The sequence below is a fragment of the Umbelopsis ramanniana genome (assembly GCF_025399195.1).
Source record: "Umbelopsis ramanniana AG unplaced genomic scaffold K450scaffold_4, whole genome shotgun sequence".
Taxonomy (NCBI): Eukaryota; Fungi; Mucoromycota; class Umbelopsidomycetes; order Umbelopsidales; family Umbelopsidaceae; genus Umbelopsis; species Umbelopsis ramanniana.
Window position 1 is genome coordinate 352,724 of NW_026252090.1, and position 17,226 is coordinate 369,949.

At 42.5% G+C, this 17,226-nt stretch overlaps 11 protein-coding genes across 11 annotated transcripts; 7 read left to right on the forward strand and 4 right to left on the reverse strand.

Moving 5' to 3' along the window:
- The first annotated feature begins 161 nt into the window (after positions 1-161).
- On the forward strand, positions 162-1,410 carry K450DRAFT_222036 (uncharacterized protein). The gene has a single exon (XM_051585834.1). The coding sequence runs from the start codon at positions 332-334 to the stop codon at positions 1,229-1,231; it is 900 nt and encodes a 299-aa protein (XP_051448631.1). The 5' UTR covers positions 162-331; the 3' UTR covers positions 1,232-1,410.
- Positions 1,367-2,147, reverse strand: K450DRAFT_222038 (uncharacterized protein). The gene is made up of 3 exons (XM_051585835.1): positions 2,025-2,147; positions 1,738-1,894; positions 1,367-1,675 (listed from the first exon to the last, which is right to left on the reverse strand). Exons 1-3 carry the CDS (start codon positions 2,051-2,053, stop codon positions 1,502-1,504), a joined length of 360 nt encoding a protein of 119 aa, XP_051448632.1. The 5' UTR covers positions 2,054-2,147; the 3' UTR covers positions 1,367-1,501.
- Positions 2,148-2,623: 476 nt separating this feature from the next.
- Positions 2,624-3,816, reverse strand: K450DRAFT_222042 (uncharacterized protein). The gene has a single exon (XM_051585836.1). It carries the CDS (start codon positions 3,747-3,749, stop codon positions 2,670-2,672), a length of 1,080 nt encoding a protein of 359 aa, XP_051448633.1. The 5' UTR covers positions 3,750-3,816; the 3' UTR covers positions 2,624-2,669.
- A 1,513-nt stretch (positions 3,817-5,329) lies between these two features.
- K450DRAFT_222046 (uncharacterized protein) lies at positions 5,330-5,741 on the forward strand. Its single transcript, XM_051585837.1, has 2 exons — positions 5,330-5,539; positions 5,639-5,741. Exons 1-2 carry the CDS (start codon positions 5,462-5,464, stop codon positions 5,732-5,734), a joined length of 174 nt encoding a protein of 57 aa, XP_051448634.1. The 5' UTR covers positions 5,330-5,461; the 3' UTR covers positions 5,735-5,741.
- An 18-nt stretch (positions 5,742-5,759) lies between these two features.
- K450DRAFT_222054 (uncharacterized protein) lies at positions 5,760-8,917 on the forward strand. Its single transcript, XM_051585838.1, has 12 exons — positions 5,760-5,978; positions 6,106-6,206; positions 6,283-6,467; positions 6,528-6,604; positions 6,669-6,849; positions 6,912-7,003; positions 7,075-7,587; positions 7,647-7,803; positions 7,890-8,120; positions 8,192-8,369; positions 8,443-8,526; positions 8,590-8,917. Exons 1-12 carry the CDS (start codon positions 5,848-5,850, stop codon positions 8,868-8,870), a joined length of 2,211 nt encoding a protein of 736 aa, XP_051448635.1. The 5' UTR covers positions 5,760-5,847; the 3' UTR covers positions 8,871-8,917.
- Positions 8,918-8,999: 82 nt separating this feature from the next.
- On the forward strand, positions 9,000-9,948 carry K450DRAFT_222060 (uncharacterized protein). The gene is made up of 3 exons (XM_051585839.1): positions 9,000-9,225; positions 9,314-9,397; positions 9,462-9,948. The coding sequence occupies exons 1-3, from the start codon at positions 9,072-9,074 to the stop codon at positions 9,893-9,895; spliced, it is 672 nt and encodes a 223-aa protein (XP_051448636.1). The 5' UTR covers positions 9,000-9,071; the 3' UTR covers positions 9,896-9,948.
- A 49-nt stretch (positions 9,949-9,997) lies between these two features.
- K450DRAFT_222064 (uncharacterized protein) lies at positions 9,998-10,875 on the reverse strand. The gene is made up of 5 exons (XM_051585840.1): positions 10,759-10,875; positions 10,575-10,685; positions 10,410-10,510; positions 10,242-10,333; positions 9,998-10,177 (listed from the first exon to the last, which is right to left on the reverse strand). The coding sequence occupies exons 1-5, from the start codon at positions 10,759-10,761 to the stop codon at positions 10,101-10,103; spliced, it is 384 nt and encodes a 127-aa protein (XP_051448637.1). The 5' UTR covers positions 10,762-10,875; the 3' UTR covers positions 9,998-10,100.
- Positions 10,876-11,461: 586 nt separating this feature from the next.
- K450DRAFT_222071 (uncharacterized protein) lies at positions 11,462-12,602 on the forward strand. The gene is made up of 4 exons (XM_051585841.1): positions 11,462-11,788; positions 11,856-11,936; positions 12,013-12,115; positions 12,182-12,602. The coding sequence occupies exons 1-4, from the start codon at positions 11,595-11,597 to the stop codon at positions 12,482-12,484; spliced, it is 681 nt and encodes a 226-aa protein (XP_051448638.1). The 5' UTR covers positions 11,462-11,594; the 3' UTR covers positions 12,485-12,602.
- Positions 12,603-12,707: 105 nt separating this feature from the next.
- K450DRAFT_222073 (uncharacterized protein) lies at positions 12,708-13,372 on the forward strand. The gene is made up of 3 exons (XM_051585842.1): positions 12,708-12,984; positions 13,060-13,112; positions 13,190-13,372. Exons 1-3 carry the CDS (start codon positions 12,741-12,743, stop codon positions 13,199-13,201), a joined length of 309 nt encoding a protein of 102 aa, XP_051448639.1. The 5' UTR covers positions 12,708-12,740; the 3' UTR covers positions 13,202-13,372.
- Positions 13,373-13,410: 38 nt separating this feature from the next.
- On the reverse strand, positions 13,411-15,056 carry K450DRAFT_222080 (uncharacterized protein). The gene is made up of 5 exons (XM_051585843.1): positions 14,732-15,056; positions 14,177-14,423; positions 14,041-14,090; positions 13,728-13,964; positions 13,411-13,654 (listed from the first exon to the last, which is right to left on the reverse strand). The coding sequence occupies exons 1-4, from the start codon at positions 14,887-14,889 to the stop codon at positions 13,814-13,816; spliced, it is 606 nt and encodes a 201-aa protein (XP_051448640.1). The 5' UTR covers positions 14,890-15,056; the 3' UTR covers positions 13,411-13,654; positions 13,728-13,813.
- A 561-nt stretch (positions 15,057-15,617) lies between these two features.
- On the forward strand, positions 15,618-16,271 carry K450DRAFT_222082 (uncharacterized protein). Its single transcript, XM_051585844.1, has 3 exons — positions 15,618-15,812; positions 15,880-16,014; positions 16,098-16,271. Exons 1-3 carry the CDS (start codon positions 15,661-15,663, stop codon positions 16,231-16,233), a joined length of 423 nt encoding a protein of 140 aa, XP_051448641.1. The 5' UTR covers positions 15,618-15,660; the 3' UTR covers positions 16,234-16,271.
- Positions 16,272-17,226: the final 955 nt, after the last annotated feature.

The window sequence follows — 17,226 nt, forward strand, 5'->3', positions numbered from 1 at the left end:
ACGATTTATATACCATGTAATTGGAATGATGTCATATGGATGCATTTATTGCTTCGTTTCACTTCACATTTGTCCTAAATTTCCTACGCCAATGGCGGCGGTCGCTCTAGCGTACTCGGTATTTGTGACATCAAAACTTGAGTGAGTGAATAACTTCTTTGGGTCGCGCAATACTCATACATGGTATAAACCTCGCATGTGGACCCATTCAGCTGCACAAAAGCTGATTGGCCAGCAAATCTAAAATAAAAAGGCGGGCCTCTTTTATGGATTCCAAAAACCCGATCGAAATCGATTCAGTTTCTTTAATCGGAAATTCTCGAATACAGCTATGTCAAGCAAGACTATTCTCATCACAGGAAGCACCGACGGGCTCGGTAAAGCGACTGTTGTGAAGCTGCTAAAGGATGGCCATACAGTGGTTATGACAGGTCGTGACCCTAAGAAAACTGCAAGTACTGTTTCCTGGCTGGAATCTCAAGGTGTCAGTACTGAGAAGCTTCATAAGATTAGCTTGGACCTTAATTCCTTGGAGTCCATTCGTAATGCCGTCGAAGAGTTCAATGCCTTGAATCTTCCTCTCGACGTGCTAATCAACAACGCTGGTGTCTATCTTGGCAAAAGACAATTCTCGCCTGACACCGAGAGGGTCGAAAAAACCATCTTAATTAATTTCGTAGGCACCCTTTATTTCACTTTGCTACTAGAGCCAAGATTACATGAAGGCTCCCGTGTCTGGTTCGTGACATCCAGTCTTCATGATCCTGAAGTCAGAGGAGGAGGCGGCAAGGTAATGGAACTGGAATTGGATAATCTTGATGGCTCAAAGGCATGGGACGGTTCAGCATTCTATAGAATATCCAAACTGGCCGTGATGTACGCCACTTACCTTTTGGCAGAGCGACTGAATTCCAAGAAAGTATTGGTTGGCGCATTCTGTCCAGGCTTTGTACCTACTACGGCATTGAACCGTGAAAGCAGCATGGCCGTACGATTCCTTATGAAGCGACTGTTGGCAGGCGCCAGTTTCACTACATCGGAAGATCAGAGTAGCTCAGATTACGTTTATTATGCTACGAGCGAGGAAATTACAGAAACAGGAAAATACTTCAGAGACAGGAAGCAAGCCGATAGCTCCAAAGCCTCTTATGATTTAGAGAAAGGAAAGCAAGTATGGAATATAGCTTGCGATATTTGCAAACTCGATGATATGAAATACCCTACTGCTTAATATCAGATTACTTAATAAACGCTGCTACCAACCATTACAAGTCTCGACTGTCGCTACTATCATCGTGGGCGAGATACTCGCTCAATCGAATTGGTGTATTCCCGGAGTGAGCTTCTTCATCGTGGTTGTGTGATGAGTGTGAATGGCGTGTATGATGGTGATGGTGATGACTATGATGCTGGTGCTTCTTGTTCTTTCGATGGTGTGAAGACGATGATGATGTGGATGATATTTCGCTATTTCGCCGCTTCGAGTGCTATAGCAGGACGGTTAGTTATGCGATATAAGCGGTGTCATACGATAAAAAAGTTTTACATGATGGTTGTCGTCGGGAGATGATCGACGACGGTGCTTCGATCGTCGATGAGAATGATGGTCTCTTTCGGGAGACCTGGAGTCACGTCTTGAGCGCCGCTTATCACTGCTTGACCTTCTTGTATGACTCTGTCAATGGAAATCAATGCAAAGGACATATGACTAAATTTCCTATAAACATGCTAACGCACTTGCTTATCACTTTTGGAATCACGGCGGTCACTATTGGATCGACTGTTAACGGCGTCTCTGTCGTTCACAGTCTCAATCTGCGTCGCTTGTTGAATATCCTCCGCTCCGTCTAAACTTGGGCCTTGTTGTTCGGCAATAAAGGTATTCTTGTCTTGCCTACAAAATCATTTTTTGGTGAACGTTAAGTTATGGAGAATATGGAAAACTATTTATCAACAGAACGATACTCGCGAGGCAATGATGAAGGATATCTACCAACAGCAACGGTGAAATGAAGCAAACTCACCAGTCATAATCGCGGGATGCTGGGTCCATCACTGGTTGTTTGATTTAGAAACTTAATTCCAGGGTATTATGTAGTTAGTTGATCTGGCACTGGTCAAAAATTGAACTTTTTGTTTTGGCGTGGGTATGGCAGTTAGCGCAGAGCAATTGCTGGTCCGTGGGTCATGTCAAACTGAACTGAAAAATTGACAGTCCATAATTTTCATGCCACTGTCACTTTCTGCAACACTCCATCCACCGACCTTGCAATGGACGACACTAACTTGTACCTGACAGTTGATCTTGGAGCGAATACACTTCGTGATCTGACGCGATTGAACACCTCAGTAGCCATCGACGTTGGCCCCAATATCTCCAAATCTGTTAAATATCTCGTCTACGGCATAGTAGGTTGCACGGTCCTTCAGGTACAGTGCATTCCGTCGACTCAAACAAGTTACTTACACCAGCGTGATTCAAACACATTTTGGAAAATGAATGTTAGTGTATTACTCAACTTTTACTGGCAAATATATCATCAAGAAAACCACCAAGTAATGATAACAAGAAATAAAATACTACAACTGGGAATAACAAAAGACTATTACAATTTACACATGGTATAATGAATGAGAGTGGAGTTAAATCATGTTTAACTCATGGTGCTTCAATCTGTGGCATCCTTGAAAATGGTACTAACTACACGACGCTTGGTCCATCTTGATTTGGAAGCACTCGGTGTAGGTGTGGGACCTTCATTGGACGGTTTTGTACTGAAAAACGGCGTTGACGCGGAAGAAATTGGTACCTGAGGTAGTGCCTTTGCAGCGGCCACACTGCCTCGTCGATTTTTTGACAAGGACGTCTGGAATTGGATATACTCGCCACCCATACTGCTGCGATGGCGCATGGTCTCGAAATCTATGTTGGCACGAGGAATGACATCTTCACTAGCTTGATCTGTTGGTGATGGCTTAGGGCCCGCATTGGAATACACTGGACTTGCTTTGGGAGAAGGAGGCGGTGTGATGGTTCGAATTTGTTGCTGAATACTAGCACTGCTAGCAGTTACATCAAATCCGTACACAGATGAAACTGTCCTGCGACGACCGCCCTCTCTTGACGCTGAGGATGATTCTCTAGACATGTTTGCTTCCATTGCCTGGGCAGCCATGGATTCTGCTCTCAATGCCAACTCCGATGTGGATAAGGAGGCTGATGGCCGTAGCGCTACTTGTTCATTTCGCCATATTCCTTCCATTTTTAGGTCGGCAATGGATTTGCGCTTGCGATGAAGCCAGTGAGAAGCTAGGTTCGACTTTGGGGAAGGAGTTTTATTCAAACTTGGTTCAGGCGAGCTGTTAGCTGATTTGGTTTTGAGCGGTGAGCCGTTGAAACCATCTGCTCTTGTATCGAGGTCTGAATTTCCTGTCTTCATGTAGGCATCGATCGACGATGCACTGCTGAATTTTCGTTCTTGACCTTGTGACATTGGTCTTGGCTCCATAGAAATGCGTGGGCTTCTCAAATTCATGGCTGATTTACTGTGCATGAGCTTGTGATGTTCATTAAGCTCAAGGCTCTCCTGTTTAGAGTGCACCATGGTGCCATCGTTGGTGTTTTTGAGAATTGGCTTTTGTGGAGTTATCACAATCGTTGGATGTTTAGCGTCTTGGCTATCAGCTGCAATATCGATGACTGGACTATCGTCTTCTTCTGTCATATCTTCGTATGACTGCTGCATCATACCAAGTTCGTATTCCAAAGCTTCAACAGTGGCCTATATGAAGGAGGGCAATTAAAAACAGCTCTTCAAAGAAAATCAGTGATGGCATATATTGAGCCACTATAGCTTACATTAATTTTGTTGACCAGCTTGTCGGTCGGTTCTCGATAAGCTGAAGATTTGTATACGGCATTTTGATAAGCAGCCTTCATATTGTATTAGTTGAGAATCGAGACATAATGCTATATGCTGCATAACGACAGTTACCTCTATAACACTTTGGTCTGGAATATGTGATTTTAGGCTGATTTTGTTGTTGGCCACAGGTTTAACTTCCACAGCTGTATTGGCGTTTTCGACCTTTTTCTCGGCTGAAATAAATGTCTGTTAATATCCAGTCACTGTTTCGTCTTACGAGAGCAATTTCATTTTCATACCAGAGCTTTTGTGAGACTTCAACTCATCCTTTAGAGATTCGTTCTCCTTTCTTAATTGAGTTATCATGTTTAATGCTTCGTCGTGCTTGGCAACTTGTACCAGTCGTGATCGCTTTGCATCTTCTTCGAATTTAGTCTTCATCTTCTGTAACCGATCTGTAGAAATTGAATTTGATAAGAATAAATTCTATAATAGCCATTTGCTATGATTGACAACATACTTTCATATTGCACTTGTAATTCATGTTGTGATGTCTCTAGTTCGCTGCATTTGCGTTTCCAAATTGTCAGTTCGCGGCTAACATCCTGGATTTCCATCTATAATGTCCACACAATTAGCATTTCTTTAAACTGTGAACACATCAAGGTGGCCCACTAACCTCGTACGAATGGACTTTCTGCCGTAAGACATTGATTTCGTTTGAATAGGATTTATTATTTGATGTGTGCATCCTGGAGAGGTCATTGTCAACTCTATAGCTGCTGAGATGCTTATGGTGTGAAAAGTGCGAAGAGTTCGAAGTCGTTATCAGTGATATTGCAGACATTGAAAACGTTTATGCAAGGGGAAAACGAACAGTTACGGGCTCTTGTCGATTCTTTATATCTTCAGGCTTTACCTTACCACGCAATTTCCTTTTTCGGAGGGCCAAAAACAATTGTCCTCTTTTCGACCGCTAAACGGCTTGCTGAAGGATAACATCCACCCACTTTTGGAAATCCTTACAACGTGTAAATTACTTCGCTGTAACGTTCAGACCGGTTTCATTGGTCACACCTCGATGATCAGAGCCCCCTGTTACATCCACCTTTACCAACATCTGGAACGATCTGGCCATAGCACCCTTCGATTTTATATATCGTATGTAAGGCACGGGACCTATCGCTGAATGGACTTCCTGGAGATCTCACCAGAGGTACCGCATTAGTAGGAGAGGTTTTACTTGTTACTGTGGTTCTGTGTATGCACTTCCGCCCATGTACAGGGTAATACAGTCTTACTTACTTCCAATCGCATGCGCCACCCGAGACTCTTCGCACTTTCCAGATATTGAGCTTAATTTCTTGACGTTTGGTCAACGTCATAGGAAACATGTTACGCTCGACTACGAAACATGAAGGGCTGGTTGTACAACTTGAGGTACCATATCCTCACAATATAATTGTCCTTGTATCTCAGTGACAGGTTTGGATATTGTGAGAATTTATTATGTCTAAGACTGCGCCATTCTTTTGTCAGTTGCACAGTAAGCTACCGTAGTAGAAAGACATTACAGTTTCTTAGACTCCAAGTGAATGTATATCATGGAGTATTACTCGCGGTTCTTCACATTGATACTTTGCTACAATGAGCGGCGGAAGAGAACGAACAAGGTACGTGATATACCAAAAATTGATGACTAAAGTGATGATCAACATCCGGGTGCAACCCTAGCGTACTGAGACCAACATATTCTAAATGGGACCCCATAGTGCATAAGAAAGTTACTTCAGAAAGGACTGTTTACGGTCACTATATGCAGGTTAGAGCCCTGTAGATGGCAAGCAATGATCATAAACAACGATTAGGACGTGCCGTTTCGTGCGCTATGGCCGTGAAGTATCGATTAATCAGTTTGTTATAAATATTTTACAGCACTTGCATCACTGTAGTAATAGAATATCGTGAACCGTAAATTTTGATGAGTGCCACATTAATCCTTTATTGCTGTGACTGCACAAACCTTCAGTTTTTTTTGCCAGGTCGCTTTGTTACTGCAGAACAGTTATCGGCACACCTTACATCCATAATGAAAGTAGTTGCGCTTGTTAGGTAGGATTCCTTTTACAACGATTCGCGAATGACCTTGATTTATAGCCTCCCATTTGCTTGTCGTCCACATTTTGCGATGAATGGTTGCTCCGACACTAATATCTCTTCTCACTTATGTTCTGCATAGTGGTGGCAAGGACAGCTGCTATAATATGATGCAGTGCGTGGCAAATGGCCACGAAATAGTTGCACTGGCCAATTTGAAGCCTTCCAAGGAGTCCGGGAAAGGTAATACTGGTTGGTCCAGGAATGATCAACGATTCTGTATTGACACCTAAAATTTCTTATTTCACTGCACACTCAGATGAACTGGACAGTTTCATGTATCAAACAGTTGGACATGATGCAATTCATTTTTACGCCGAATGTATGGAAGTACCACTCTACCGCCGCGAAATTTTAGGTTCTTCCGTTCTCTTAACGCCGGATTATGTTGTTACGCGTGATGATGAAACTGAGGATCTGCTCTTCCTGCTGCAAGATGTTCTGGTACGTCCTAGACGAGAAATATGTGTAAAGGAGGAGAGTATTTATTAAGAATCGACGCAGAAAAATCATCCAGATGTGCAAGGTGTGTCGGTTGGAGCCATTCTATCAAATTATCAACGTATACGTGTAGAGCATGTGTAAGTTGATCCCCTTGGTGTGATCTAATTCACTATTGTCAACTCATGACATTCTTTCAACCAGATGCAATCGACTCGGGTTGATTTCGTTAGCGTATCTTTGGCGACGTGAGCAAAAAGAGCTCTTAGCGGAAATGGCTGCGGCTGGCGTCGAGGCGATACTCATTAAAGTTGCTGCCATGGGCTTGACAGAGAGACATCTGGGGAAAACTATTGGCCAGATGTATCCTTTGCTATGCACAATGGTAAGGAAATAAGAACTTATAGTGGATGCGTTACCAATTGCTTAGGTAGCTCTCGATTTCAGAATGAACGTTTCGACTTGCACATTTGCGGTGAAGGTGGAGAGTACGAAACATTTACCCTTGATTGCCCATTGTTCAAAAAGCGGATCGTAGTGTGAGTGTATGTCAAGCGGCAGTCCAAAAAATCTATACACAATTTCGCTAACGAATCGATGCAACTTTTAGAGAAGAATCGGAAATTATCACGCACGATGATGCCGCCTTCGCAACTGTCGCGTATTTGAAGTTCATAAAGTGCCGTTTGGAATCAAAAGCATCCGACGAACTGCCAAAAAGTTTCGATTTGGTGCGGATACCTAATTGGGAAGAGTCTTGGGAGAAATACGATCAAGTCGTGGAGAGCATGGGTCAAGCTGACAAAACCATCACATTGCCGCAACACACGCCACTGGTAGATGTGACCGAAGAGCTATTCGCTGGATATACGACCGCCAAGCGTGGACAATATTGTGCCATTTCTGGAATGACAGCGTACACGGACTCCCGATCCACAACGGAAATCACATCCATACAAGAAGAAACGAAGCAGTGCATGAAGAACGTAGAATACAGATTGAAAGATGCAGGTCAGACTTGGGACAATGTTTTGCTGATTCAGGTTTACGTTTCCAACATGGCAGACTTCGCTCTTGTGAATCAAGTATACAAGACGTTCTTTGATATAAATCCACCCCCTCGGTATGTATTCACAAGCTCTGCCTTTGGTCATTTTAAATATTGATATACTCCGTCAACAGTGCCTTAGTTGGAGCAGATTTGGAAGGACCTGCAAGATTACAAGTGGACGTGATTACAAGGCGTTTCGATGATCACAGTCAGAAGCAAACTATGCATGTTCAGGGAATGTCCTATTGGGCGCCTGCTAATATTGGTCCCTACTCACAAAGTGTTGTGGTAAGCTATCGCACCCGTCTCGTCTCGTATGTCTTAAAAAGTGTTTGAGGTTGTAATCATTATTCACGCATAATCCTCTCTTCAAGACAAAAGAGCTGGCGTGCATAGCTGGCCAGATAGGGATGATACCTAATACTTTAGACTTACCCCAACCCCAGTCAATTGTGAGCGAAGCAGCATTATCACTTCGTAACCTGGAATGCATCACAAGTGTTCTGGACCTAGATCTCACAAAGGATGTTGCGATATGCCATTGCTATGTGAGTGATGAGAATTTGCTGCCGCAGGCGCAAAAAGCATGGGCGGGTTACTTTGAGGTATGTTATACATTTTACACATTCTGCTAAGACTGCTATCCAAATTGAAAATATTTTCGGACGGATTTCAGGATAATTGCATACCACCAACCATATACGTTGCAATTCCGTCCCTTCCAAAGAATGGACTGATAGAGTGGCAGGCCATGCTTGGAGTTCAAAGTCCAATATCAGCAGATGATGACGATGATGATGACTCTCCATCAATACCATCGCTACCACAACGTCCTGAATCTAGCTCCACATCTTGTAAGTACGCTTTGTATATAGAACTTTATTCCATTGTTCGATAGCATGTTTAATAACTTTGGATGTATACCAGCCGAGAAAAATGATGTAGTGGTAGAAACACAGTGGTGGTCTTCAAGCACTTTATACTTTGCCACATCCTGTGCGGCGATTGAAGGTAAATTCTCATTATACTCAAGTGAATTCAAGTTTTCGAGTTAACAGCGTCTGACCTTAATAGGTGACAATGTACCTATGAGCACGATTGTTGATGTACTACTATCAGATGTCGAAAAATCTATCTCTAATTTCGGCACTGGATGGAACACAGCATTGTCTATGAGAGTGTTTTATCGGTTGAAAAATGACGCTCAAACAGGACAAGCATGGGAAACTGCCTTCAAGCGCAGGTTAGCTATTATTGCACCAAACGCACAACCAGCGGTCACCGTTGTGCCCGCTACTGCAATTGGTGCACGCGCTAAAGGAATCTTAGGTGTATGTATTCAAGCAGTTAAATAAAGCGGCTAAGGTCTCCATATTATCTTGTAAAGGGGCGACATCCGTAAGCTGACTGATGTATTTTTTGAGTCTGAGTCATACAGAGCATTTCGAGGGGTAACCTTTACAAATCCCAAAAAATTTCCCCCACTGGCTTTCAATTCTTTGTAATTGTTCGACAGCTGGGCAGTATTGTTCCTCTTCCTTCACCTTTTATTAAACATGTTTACGGGAATCGTCGAGTACATGGGCACTATTTCTGCCGTGTCTGAAAATGACACTACTGAATCCGGCGGAAATGGATGGACCGTAACCGTCGGTGATGCAAGCTGCATTTTGGACGACTGCCACATTGGTGACAGCATTGCCATCAATGGTATGGAATTTATACGTTTTCAAACTTCTCCAACATGTCGTTTTATTCTCTGTTATTTACACATCATTATAATGATCCGCTTTAATAGGTACATGCTTGACTGTGACTGAGTTCTCCCAAGATACTTTCAAGGTCGGAATGGCACCAGAGACACTTAGAAAAACTAATCTCGGTAAGTTCTTTGGACCCCTACTTACAGCATTATTAGCTTGTGTACTGACGCAGGAACCGTACAGGCGAATTAAAGGTCGGATCAAAGGTGAATCTCGAGCGAGCAATGTCAGCCAACAAGCGTTTCGGCGGACATATGGTGCAGGGACATGTAGACGATACCGCCACTATCATCGACATCACACCTGAAGGCAACTCCTTGTGGTTCAAGCTTCAACTTCCTACTACCGCTCTTCTCCCCTATATAATACCAAAAGGCTTTATCTGCTTGGACGGTGCATCACTTACCGTCTGCGATGTGAATGATGCCGAACGCTGGTTCACCATCATGATGATCGCTCATACCCAAAGTTGTGTTGTTATGGCTGACAAGAAGCCTGGCGACCGAGTCAATGTCGAAGTTGATATGGTTGGTAAATATGCACTCAAGAGTTTGGAAGGTGCTATGGGTAGCGAAGGTATCGAAGCACTTGTCAAGCGACTTCTTGCCAAACAATAAGCCATGTCAAAATTATCCATATGGAATAAAAAAACGTTATTATAAATTTCTCATGTAGCAGCGTTCATAGCTTGTACCCCACTGAAAATTGAACAAGCATATGTATTACAGTATAACACAAAGATGAAACGACACGAAGTCAACATTTTTGGTGTACAGGGTTTGAGAATATGCGTATGATAGAAATGCTGGCGGTTCGGCTAATCTATGCAAAATCTTCATTATCTGGTTCTCTAACTCTCTCATAGCTACCAGGGAAGGCACCAGGAGCTTCCGACCAAGCTGAAAATAGAGGGTCATGAGCGATATGCATCCATCAGGACGTGTCCAATATTTGTTTACTCACCGCCAACGCTCAAGCTATCACCTCTGCTCTGAAGAGCGCCAACACAAGCGAACAAAGTAACTGGCTTTCCAATCAAAGAGATGATATTCATCCTATAGGAAAAATGAGAATTTTTTTAGCCCATGCATAGTCTGTGCCGTCTAAGACAAAATGAAATTGGTCACGCACGCCAAGGCAAATCCAAAGCCTCTCTCATCCAGAGGGTTATGGCCGTGCAAGCTAAACCACACAATATCGATGATAACACTGAAGGCCAATGCAGCGGTAAACTGGTAGACGGCATACAATTAGTTTTGGATAACATTCTTGATAAAATACCGCGAAATCACCTACAGTCTTTATCGGAGCATTTGAGTCACGGTTATGGTATGCCCAGATACCAAAGAAAAAAATGGCAATATTGTAAGAGGGGTTCGAAGCGATAGATCCAAGTAGAGCAAGGAACTGTTAAAAAAACACCAGATATTGGTTAATGTCGAATAAAGATCTTGGTTTAAGTGCTTGGCAATGTGGATACCATCCAAAGTCAGCCGAGGCTCATTGGCTGGCTTTCGCACCATGATTACATGCGCGCCAGGATATAGAATGGGAGTGCAAAACATACCAAGTGAAGACTGAGAAGTGTTGTAAGGCTGGTCTGTTGTGCTACTTCCTGAAGCCTATCCATTTTGGAGAAGTAAGTGAGTGAGTGGTCAAGTCGAACGTCGTGGTACAGGGTGTTTGAAACGTGCTCACTTTCAGAAATCAGTCACAGAGGTCAAGGTACCAAATGAATTGCGCGTTTCCAATTAAATCACACGGGCAGAAAATAGAGCACTAAGTGTGCTCGTCTTGTCTACCCGCAAACTTATGCGTTTTTTTACCCTGTTAATTGGTATCCATATCGCCTTTCTATTTCATTATCATTTGATGTTAGCCATGTCTAGTATCCTAGAATTGGTCAGTGAACAGCAACGCCTGCATTATTCACGGGCGTAGACATGAGAATTGGGTATAGGAATACGTGGGTTGCTTGAACGAGAGGTTAACGAAAAATGACATTGCATTTGCAAGTATTGCAGCGTAGCAGTTTCTAAAGTGGTTTAGTCATTGTCCGTATAACTTGTCAGCTGAAGGAAAGTAGCGGATGAATCATCTGCACTTGCTTGCTAGATATTAGTAGCACGATAGCAATGCTCATATTAGAAAATATATAATTTTTTTTTTTGTTTTTGCTTGACCTGTGCTCAACTCAACTCACAAAACCGAACTCAGATTTTTGAACAAGCCTGTATCAGTGATACCAGATCGCGGATCCTTTACAATTAATCACACTAGTACCCAGTCCATTCACACAACATACAATAGTTCACCATGTCGGAAGCGTCCTCACCATACGATGAAGCAATCACAGACAACGCCGGCAACACCATTTATAATTCCACCAGTAATGCAGCCAAAGACGCCGTCGATACACAGTTACAAGAATTACTACAATCACTTCTTGATTTAAGCATAATAGTCTACGATTTTCAACCCGATGGAAACAGACTCGTGTGGAACAAGATGTGAGTGTCGATTTGTACACGAGGCAGTAGGATTGCAATGGCGCAATACTGACAACAATTCGTATAGAAATGATATTATAACGCATTACCAGAATATCGATCGTCTCAAAGACGACATATCAGAGTTCATACCGGAGGAGGTCATAAAGTACGTTAACTCAAACAAGTATGAATCGGCCTGACCTAAATACTGATGCAAAGCTTGCATTACTTCGTATCTACAGTTATGTCGAACAAGGACGAAATCCAGACATTTTCACACGGGCATTCATAGAAAGAGCTGCAGGTGAAAACCAATATACCAACGGAAAGATACAAGCGGTTTCGGTAGGTGCAATTCATGCCACTGCAAAGGTATTCCTTGGTAGCTGTATTTATTTCAGAACGCAATAGGAATTCCGCGATTTGTTCAAATCCGAGCTTTCAAAATCATTTCCGGACCTGGAGATCCCTAACTTTCCATCGCCTGAGTCTTCATCACTTGGGAACGACAAGTTTGGTAGTTCCGCCATCGATAAAATGATTGAATCGTCGAATAGACTTGCTCCAACAGATACAGATTTCGACATGGATGTTAGTACGCCGGTCAGCGGAAAAGGCACGAGAAGGTCAAATGCAATGAATGGAATAGAGAAGGATCTTGACGAGAGTCATGACAGTAATAACATGGACAGCGAAGATGTTGATATTGTATGATATAGATAGCTGTCTTATGGCCATGAGCAATAAAATAAAATTGTAAATCTGACAGAGAAAAGAGCTGAGTGAGGTGCTAAGAATGATTTTATAAACATAAAGGTATGAGGAAAGCACAATGGGTAGAAGTACTATTGAAGCATCTTCTTTTGAGCGAGAAATTAAATACTACCAAAAATTTGACGTCACTCATTTTTTGGGATGGGCCATTTAACACCTCCCTTGACAACCAAAAACAAGTCCTCATCACAGCACCATGTCTTCGGCACCAGTCAGCTTCCAGACAGCCCACCGACTTTATGTCAAATCCCTCTATAAGCGATCACTAAAGCTTTCACTTGACTGGTACATTCGCCGTGATTTGTGGCGTCAGAAGGCTCTTGATATTCGCCATCAATTTGAATTGAACAAGAATGTCACCAGCCCAAAAGAACTCCAGCAAATCTTTGCAAAGACCGAAAAGCAACTCGAAGAATTCGCTCATCCCGATCCATATAAATGTATGTGTCGCATTCTTCATTCTACATCGCAACGCACTTACGTTCACGTCTAACATATTGTTATTTGCTTTGCAGTGCCAATGGGACCTGAGGGTACCAAGTGGGAGCGTAACATCCCACCTAGAATGGTACGTATGCACCAATGCAATATTGCCAATTATTTTGATATGTTTTCTAACTTGCTTATGTTCTCGACAACTGTCAGTTCGATCATTAGGAGACCTTACGCTACGTTATTAGAATCTTGTTTTCAATCCACTTTTTTACATATCTGTTGAAAATGCAACGAAAAATATATCGATGAATTGTGTTCACACTACAAGCTGGTGGCGTTTTCTACCATAGAGACGATAATGGAGATTATGTGGATGTTCTGGTTTCAATGCAGTGCGTTAGGGTTTTGCAGTGTCAAAAGTGGGCGGCGTAACTATCATGCTATAGAGAATAATTTTTATTAATTTGATAACATCAATTTTTTACGTATTGTTTATAACTTTAGAGAACGAGGAAGACCATGTCATGACCAATCCATTGATGAGCGTCCTGCGCTTGTCGTAACTCCATCAATCTGGTGACCTTGAAACAACTGTTCTACTAAGTCAGTAGGAGATTGGTCGTCCGAGTTTTTGAGCATTGGAATCGGTGACAGTGATTTTTTATAAAAGTGCTCCTACAAGAATGTACAAACGTTGGTTATGGCTCTACACAGGCAAAAAAAAAATGGAATGGAATACAACACCTACCAAGTTTACAGCGGAATGCGATTTTTGTACTTGTACTGAATTGATATTAGAGTTGGTATGTCCATTTGAGTCTATTAATCGTAAGCTTATAAATTAGCCAACTCGTCAAAAAGTGTCAAGGACTGTGTCAAAACATTACCTGCGATGAACGAATCATCCTTCACAAGACCTTTGTCTTTTCTCTCCGTTATCATGGTTGGAATGTCAGCAAATATCTGCTGCTTTTTCAAAGGTGGCCTAACAAATGATACGTCAGTCAATGCCAAACATTATAAGTAGGGGACGCCATTCAAACTCTTTCTCCATCACTTACACTTCAAATTTGATTCCATTGTCAGACTTTTGCAACAATCGGATGGCCAACTATTTGAACAACAAATATTTCGTTAGTCTCCATACTAAGGGATCCGACGGCGACGTGACATATAGGGGAATGAGGTTGCACAAACCTTCAAGGTTGAATTAAATTTACATTCGTCTAGTAGATATCTTCGAGTCGTTGTTCCAGAGCCAACGTACTCTGATAGATTAAGCATCAGCGTTCCGATAGTATGGGTATCTTTTCCTCCATTCAATTCCTGGACGATTTCGAGTTTCAGTTCGCATGGCGTTAAGACATTGTCCTTTCCAACAATCAAATGTACAGTGGTATTTGTTGATTGATTCCAAACGACATTGTGGTCGGTAATAGGGGCTCTGTAAAAAGCAACAAAGGGGAGCGTTAACAAACCAGAGTAACGCATGGTTTTTTTTTGTTTTGTCAATATGGCCGTCTGTCTTTTTGTATTCCTTTTTCAGGAGTGTGGGATTTCCCAATAACCCCAACTGCCCCATTTCTTCAACTGCGCCTCCTTGCTGGTTGGCTCCATGCTGAATAACTCGAGATATCGCTGAAACTAGCGGTATATTACGAGACAAGCCAGTATATGCCAATGTGCCTTCCCCTCGTAACATTCCTTGACTCGTCCCTCATTGGCAAAACTGCAACATTTAAGAACACTAACCTTGGCGTAGACCCACTAGGAAGGTCGGCATACTTGATCTTCCACTTGATGTGATAGTTTCCACTGACTAGCGGAACATTGGCAAGATCTTGAAACAGGATGCTGAGTTCAAAATCGATCTTCCTGCTCTTTGAGATGAAGAGCTGTGAAATCAGCATGATACAAGGAGCGGGTCAGATGGGTGAAGATGCGGTAAAAAAGAGAGAATGCGTAGTGCAGTGAAGTTTCAATAGTGTTATAAAAGGTGGAGTTGGGAGAGAAAGGGAGAAAGCCGTATACGGTCGTTCAATTTTCCCGGTTCCGTCGTCCCAATGACTGACTGGCTTTCTTTGTTTCTGACAAACCCCGATACCTTCACTACTCTTTACAATGCAGTGAGACTAGAAATGTTTTGCTGGAGTGGATACAACTGTGCAATGAGGTCATTCATCCGTACGTAAAGAGGGGTTTTTCTACGATTGAATAGGCAGGTTAGGTTAGATACCAGGCGTGGCTTGGTTGAGGCGAGGTCTGGCAACATCTAATTTGAGAGGAGCTTGTCAGCCAAGTTCACTGCCAGACGAGATGACAGCAACGTGGACTTTCTGAACTTCACAGCAGAAAAAAAAAAATTGAGAATCATAATAACCAACTCCTTGATTGCCCTTAATGGGTCTGCAGTAAAATTAATATTTTCAAAATTATTAAATGAAGGCAAAGATATTTAGATTACATTATTTCATAGCCTGGCTAGTTGTAACGAAAGAGCGCTTTGTACATGACGGGTGATGGTTGTGCCTTCAATCCCATACAACATGGGACGAGATGGCTTCCCACCCAACAGAGATCACGAGACCTGTTGATCACGAGCGCCGCAAGCGTCATTGGCGATCATGCATCCTTACAACGAAAAACCTCTACCTGCTCACTTGTTCATTTCCTCGTCAGCAATGAAATCACTGGCTTTACTACTTACTTTTTGCGCATTCTTGGGTCTCGCTGCCTCTGCCTCGTTTGGTCAACAAACAGCTTTCAGCGAGCTTGAAGAACCGAACATCCCAGATAACCTCAAACTGTGCGGAGATAATAATGACCTTCTAGTGTAAAGTATCCGAGCCCACTATACCAAAACGACGGAGCTTTTTTATTAATCCTTATTACGAGAATAGTGTTCAGAATATTGCCATTGAGCCAAACCCGCCGAAAAAGGGAGAAGAAATGCACGTTGATTTCAAGGGCTTCCTGAAAGAAGAGGTTGGCAGCGGCGCCAAAATTGACGTAGTTGTCAAATATGGAGCGGTTCGGTAAGAAAGTCTTCTTCATACCGTCATTGTATCGTTTGCCATGTATCTGCACATGAATATCTCACCAACGCATTTCATCATAGCTTGCTCCACCGAATTTTTGATCTGTGTGAACAAGCGCCGCAAGTTGATAAAGAATGCCCAATCGAGCAAGGTGAATTCACTGCCAATAAGACAGTTGCCCTCCCTAAGGATATTCCTCCGGTAAGCACCTCGTAGTTTAATTAACATTAGAGCGACATTTTATTAACTAAGCTTATCTGTTTTAGGGTAAATACACTGTGATGGCTCAAATCTATACGGAGGACGAGCGTCCCATCACTTGCATCACTGGCACCATCGTATTTAAACTTTGATATTGCAATAAAGGATTAATGGGCAGCTGGTTTTCAATTAGACAACGCGTTTGTCTAGGATGATAGATCAGCAGTAGAATGTTTACGTTCAATTGTCGGTCAAAAAAGAACAAAAGCGAAAATGATGAAATTGGGAAAATGCCATCTGCGGGAATTGATTGACGCCATTGATGGGTCTCCAGGCATGCCGGATTTATTGCGAAAGACGTTAAAGTGGTAATATTTTTTTGACAGTCTCTACGAGAGTCAGTACCCATGCACTTTGGTCAGTTTGTGGGTATCACGGCTGTCCTAATCCAATACTGGTTTGATACCTTTGTTCGATTTAACCAGATGACCTCTAGCCAGTTTATGGTATGCTTGTTTTTCCATCGTGATCAATTATGACAGGTTCAGCTTTGCCCACACTGGGTTAAGATTTCCATAATTTTTTCTTCTTTGCCAGTCTAAAATCGCATATACTAAATTATATGTGTACCTTACTTTTTGTACCTAACTTTGACTATTCGCGTATCAGCACACATCACCTGGACTAAACTTAAAGCTGTTCACGAGAATGACACTTTTATAAGGGGACGTACCGGAGGAGGGGCAATAGATTCGAACGAAGGCCAGTTCTTTGTTCAGTGACGATAGTGTGACAGACGTATTGGCGGTTAGGGGCAGGAAATTAGGGTAATTTTTTTGGCGGTTGTGGCTGCCACCGTTGCAGAAAACGTCAAAAAGGAATTACCCCAAGTTCTTATTCAAACGCGGTCAAGTTCCGCTTTCTCATCACTGTATCAACCATTTAGCATGCATCCCCTTAATTGATCATGCATTACGACGTAATTCTCATACAAACATTTCTCTCATA

Bases quoted from the DNA above. Each gene is read 5' to 3' on its own strand.
- K450DRAFT_222042 (XM_051585836.1), bottom strand. From the start codon at position 3,749: ATGATGCAGCAGTCATACGAAGATATGACAGAAGAAGACGATAGTCCA.
- K450DRAFT_222054 (XM_051585838.1), top strand. From the start codon at position 5,848: ATGAGTGCCACATTAATCCTTTATTGCTGTGACTGCACAAACCTTCAG. The intron at 5,979-6,105 runs GTAGGATTCCTT...TGTTCTGCATAG, and splicing joins AAAGTAGTTGCGCTTGTTAG to TGGTGGCAAGGACAGCTGCT. The intron at 6,605-6,668 runs GTAAGTTGATCC...TCTTTCAACCAG, and splicing joins CGTATACGTGTAGAGCATGT to ATGCAATCGACTCGGGTTGA.
- K450DRAFT_222080 (XM_051585843.1), bottom strand. From the start codon at position 14,889: ATGCTGATTTCACAGCTCTTCATCTCAAAGAGCAGGAAGATCGATTTT. The intron at 14,424-14,731 runs GTTAGTGTTCTT...TGCTTTTTACAG, and splicing joins CCTAGTGGGTCTACGCCAAG to AGCCCCTATTACCGACCACA. The intron at 13,965-14,040 runs GTAAGTGATGGA...ATCATTTGTTAG, and splicing joins AATGGAATCAAATTTGAAGT to GCCACCTTTGAAAAAGCAGC.
- K450DRAFT_222073 (XM_051585842.1), top strand. From the start codon at position 12,741: ATGTCTTCGGCACCAGTCAGCTTCCAGACAGCCCACCGACTTTATGTC. The intron at 12,985-13,059 runs GTATGTGTCGCA...TTTGCTTTGCAG, and splicing joins TCATCCCGATCCATATAAAT to TGCCAATGGGACCTGAGGGT.
- K450DRAFT_222036 (XM_051585834.1), top strand. From the start codon at position 332: ATGTCAAGCAAGACTATTCTCATCACAGGAAGCACCGACGGGCTCGGT.
- K450DRAFT_222038 (XM_051585835.1), bottom strand. From the start codon at position 2,053: ATGGACCCAGCATCCCGCGATTATGACTG. The intron at 1,895-2,024 runs GTGAGTTTGCTT...ATGATTTTGTAG, and splicing joins GCATCCCGCGATTATGACTG to GCAAGACAAGAATACCTTTA. The intron at 1,676-1,737 runs GTGCGTTAGCAT...TTCCATTGACAG, and splicing joins ATTCCAAAAGTGATAAGCAA to AGTCATACAAGAAGGTCAAG.
- K450DRAFT_222064 (XM_051585840.1), bottom strand. The intron at 10,334-10,409 runs GTGCGTGACCAA...TTTTTCCTATAG, and splicing joins GGCTTTGGATTTGCCTTGGC to GATGAATATCATCTCTTTGA. The intron at 10,178-10,241 runs GTGAGTAAACAA...CTCTATTTTCAG, and splicing joins TGATAGCTTGAGCGTTGGCG to CTTGGTCGGAAGCTCCTGGT.
- K450DRAFT_222071 (XM_051585841.1), top strand. From the start codon at position 11,595: ATGTCGGAAGCGTCCTCACCATACGATGAAGCAATCACAGACAACGCC. The intron at 11,937-12,012 runs GTACGTTAACTC...TCGTATCTACAG, and splicing joins ATACCGGAGGAGGTCATAAA to TTATGTCGAACAAGGACGAA. The intron at 12,116-12,181 runs GTAGGTGCAATT...AGAACGCAATAG, and splicing joins GAAAGATACAAGCGGTTTCG to GAATTCCGCGATTTGTTCAA.
- K450DRAFT_222082 (XM_051585844.1), top strand. From the start codon at position 15,661: ATGAAATCACTGGCTTTACTACTTACTTTTTGCGCATTCTTGGGTCTC. The intron at 15,813-15,879 runs GTAAAGTATCCG...TTACGAGAATAG, and splicing joins GATAATAATGACCTTCTAGT to TGTTCAGAATATTGCCATTG. The intron at 16,015-16,097 runs GTAAGAAAGTCT...ATTTCATCATAG, and splicing joins GTCAAATATGGAGCGGTTCG to CTTGCTCCACCGAATTTTTG.
- K450DRAFT_222046 (XM_051585837.1), top strand. From the start codon at position 5,462: ATGTATATCATGGAGTATTACTCGCGGTTCTTCACATTGATACTTTGC. The intron at 5,540-5,638 runs GTACGTGATATA...GGGACCCCATAG, and splicing joins GGCGGAAGAGAACGAACAAG to TGCATAAGAAAGTTACTTCA.
- K450DRAFT_222060 (XM_051585839.1), top strand. From the start codon at position 9,072: ATGTTTACGGGAATCGTCGAGTACATGGGCACTATTTCTGCCGTGTCT. The intron at 9,226-9,313 runs GTATGGAATTTA...CCGCTTTAATAG, and splicing joins TGACAGCATTGCCATCAATG to GTACATGCTTGACTGTGACT. The intron at 9,398-9,461 runs GTAAGTTCTTTG...GGAACCGTACAG, and splicing joins ACTTAGAAAAACTAATCTCG to GCGAATTAAAGGTCGGATCA.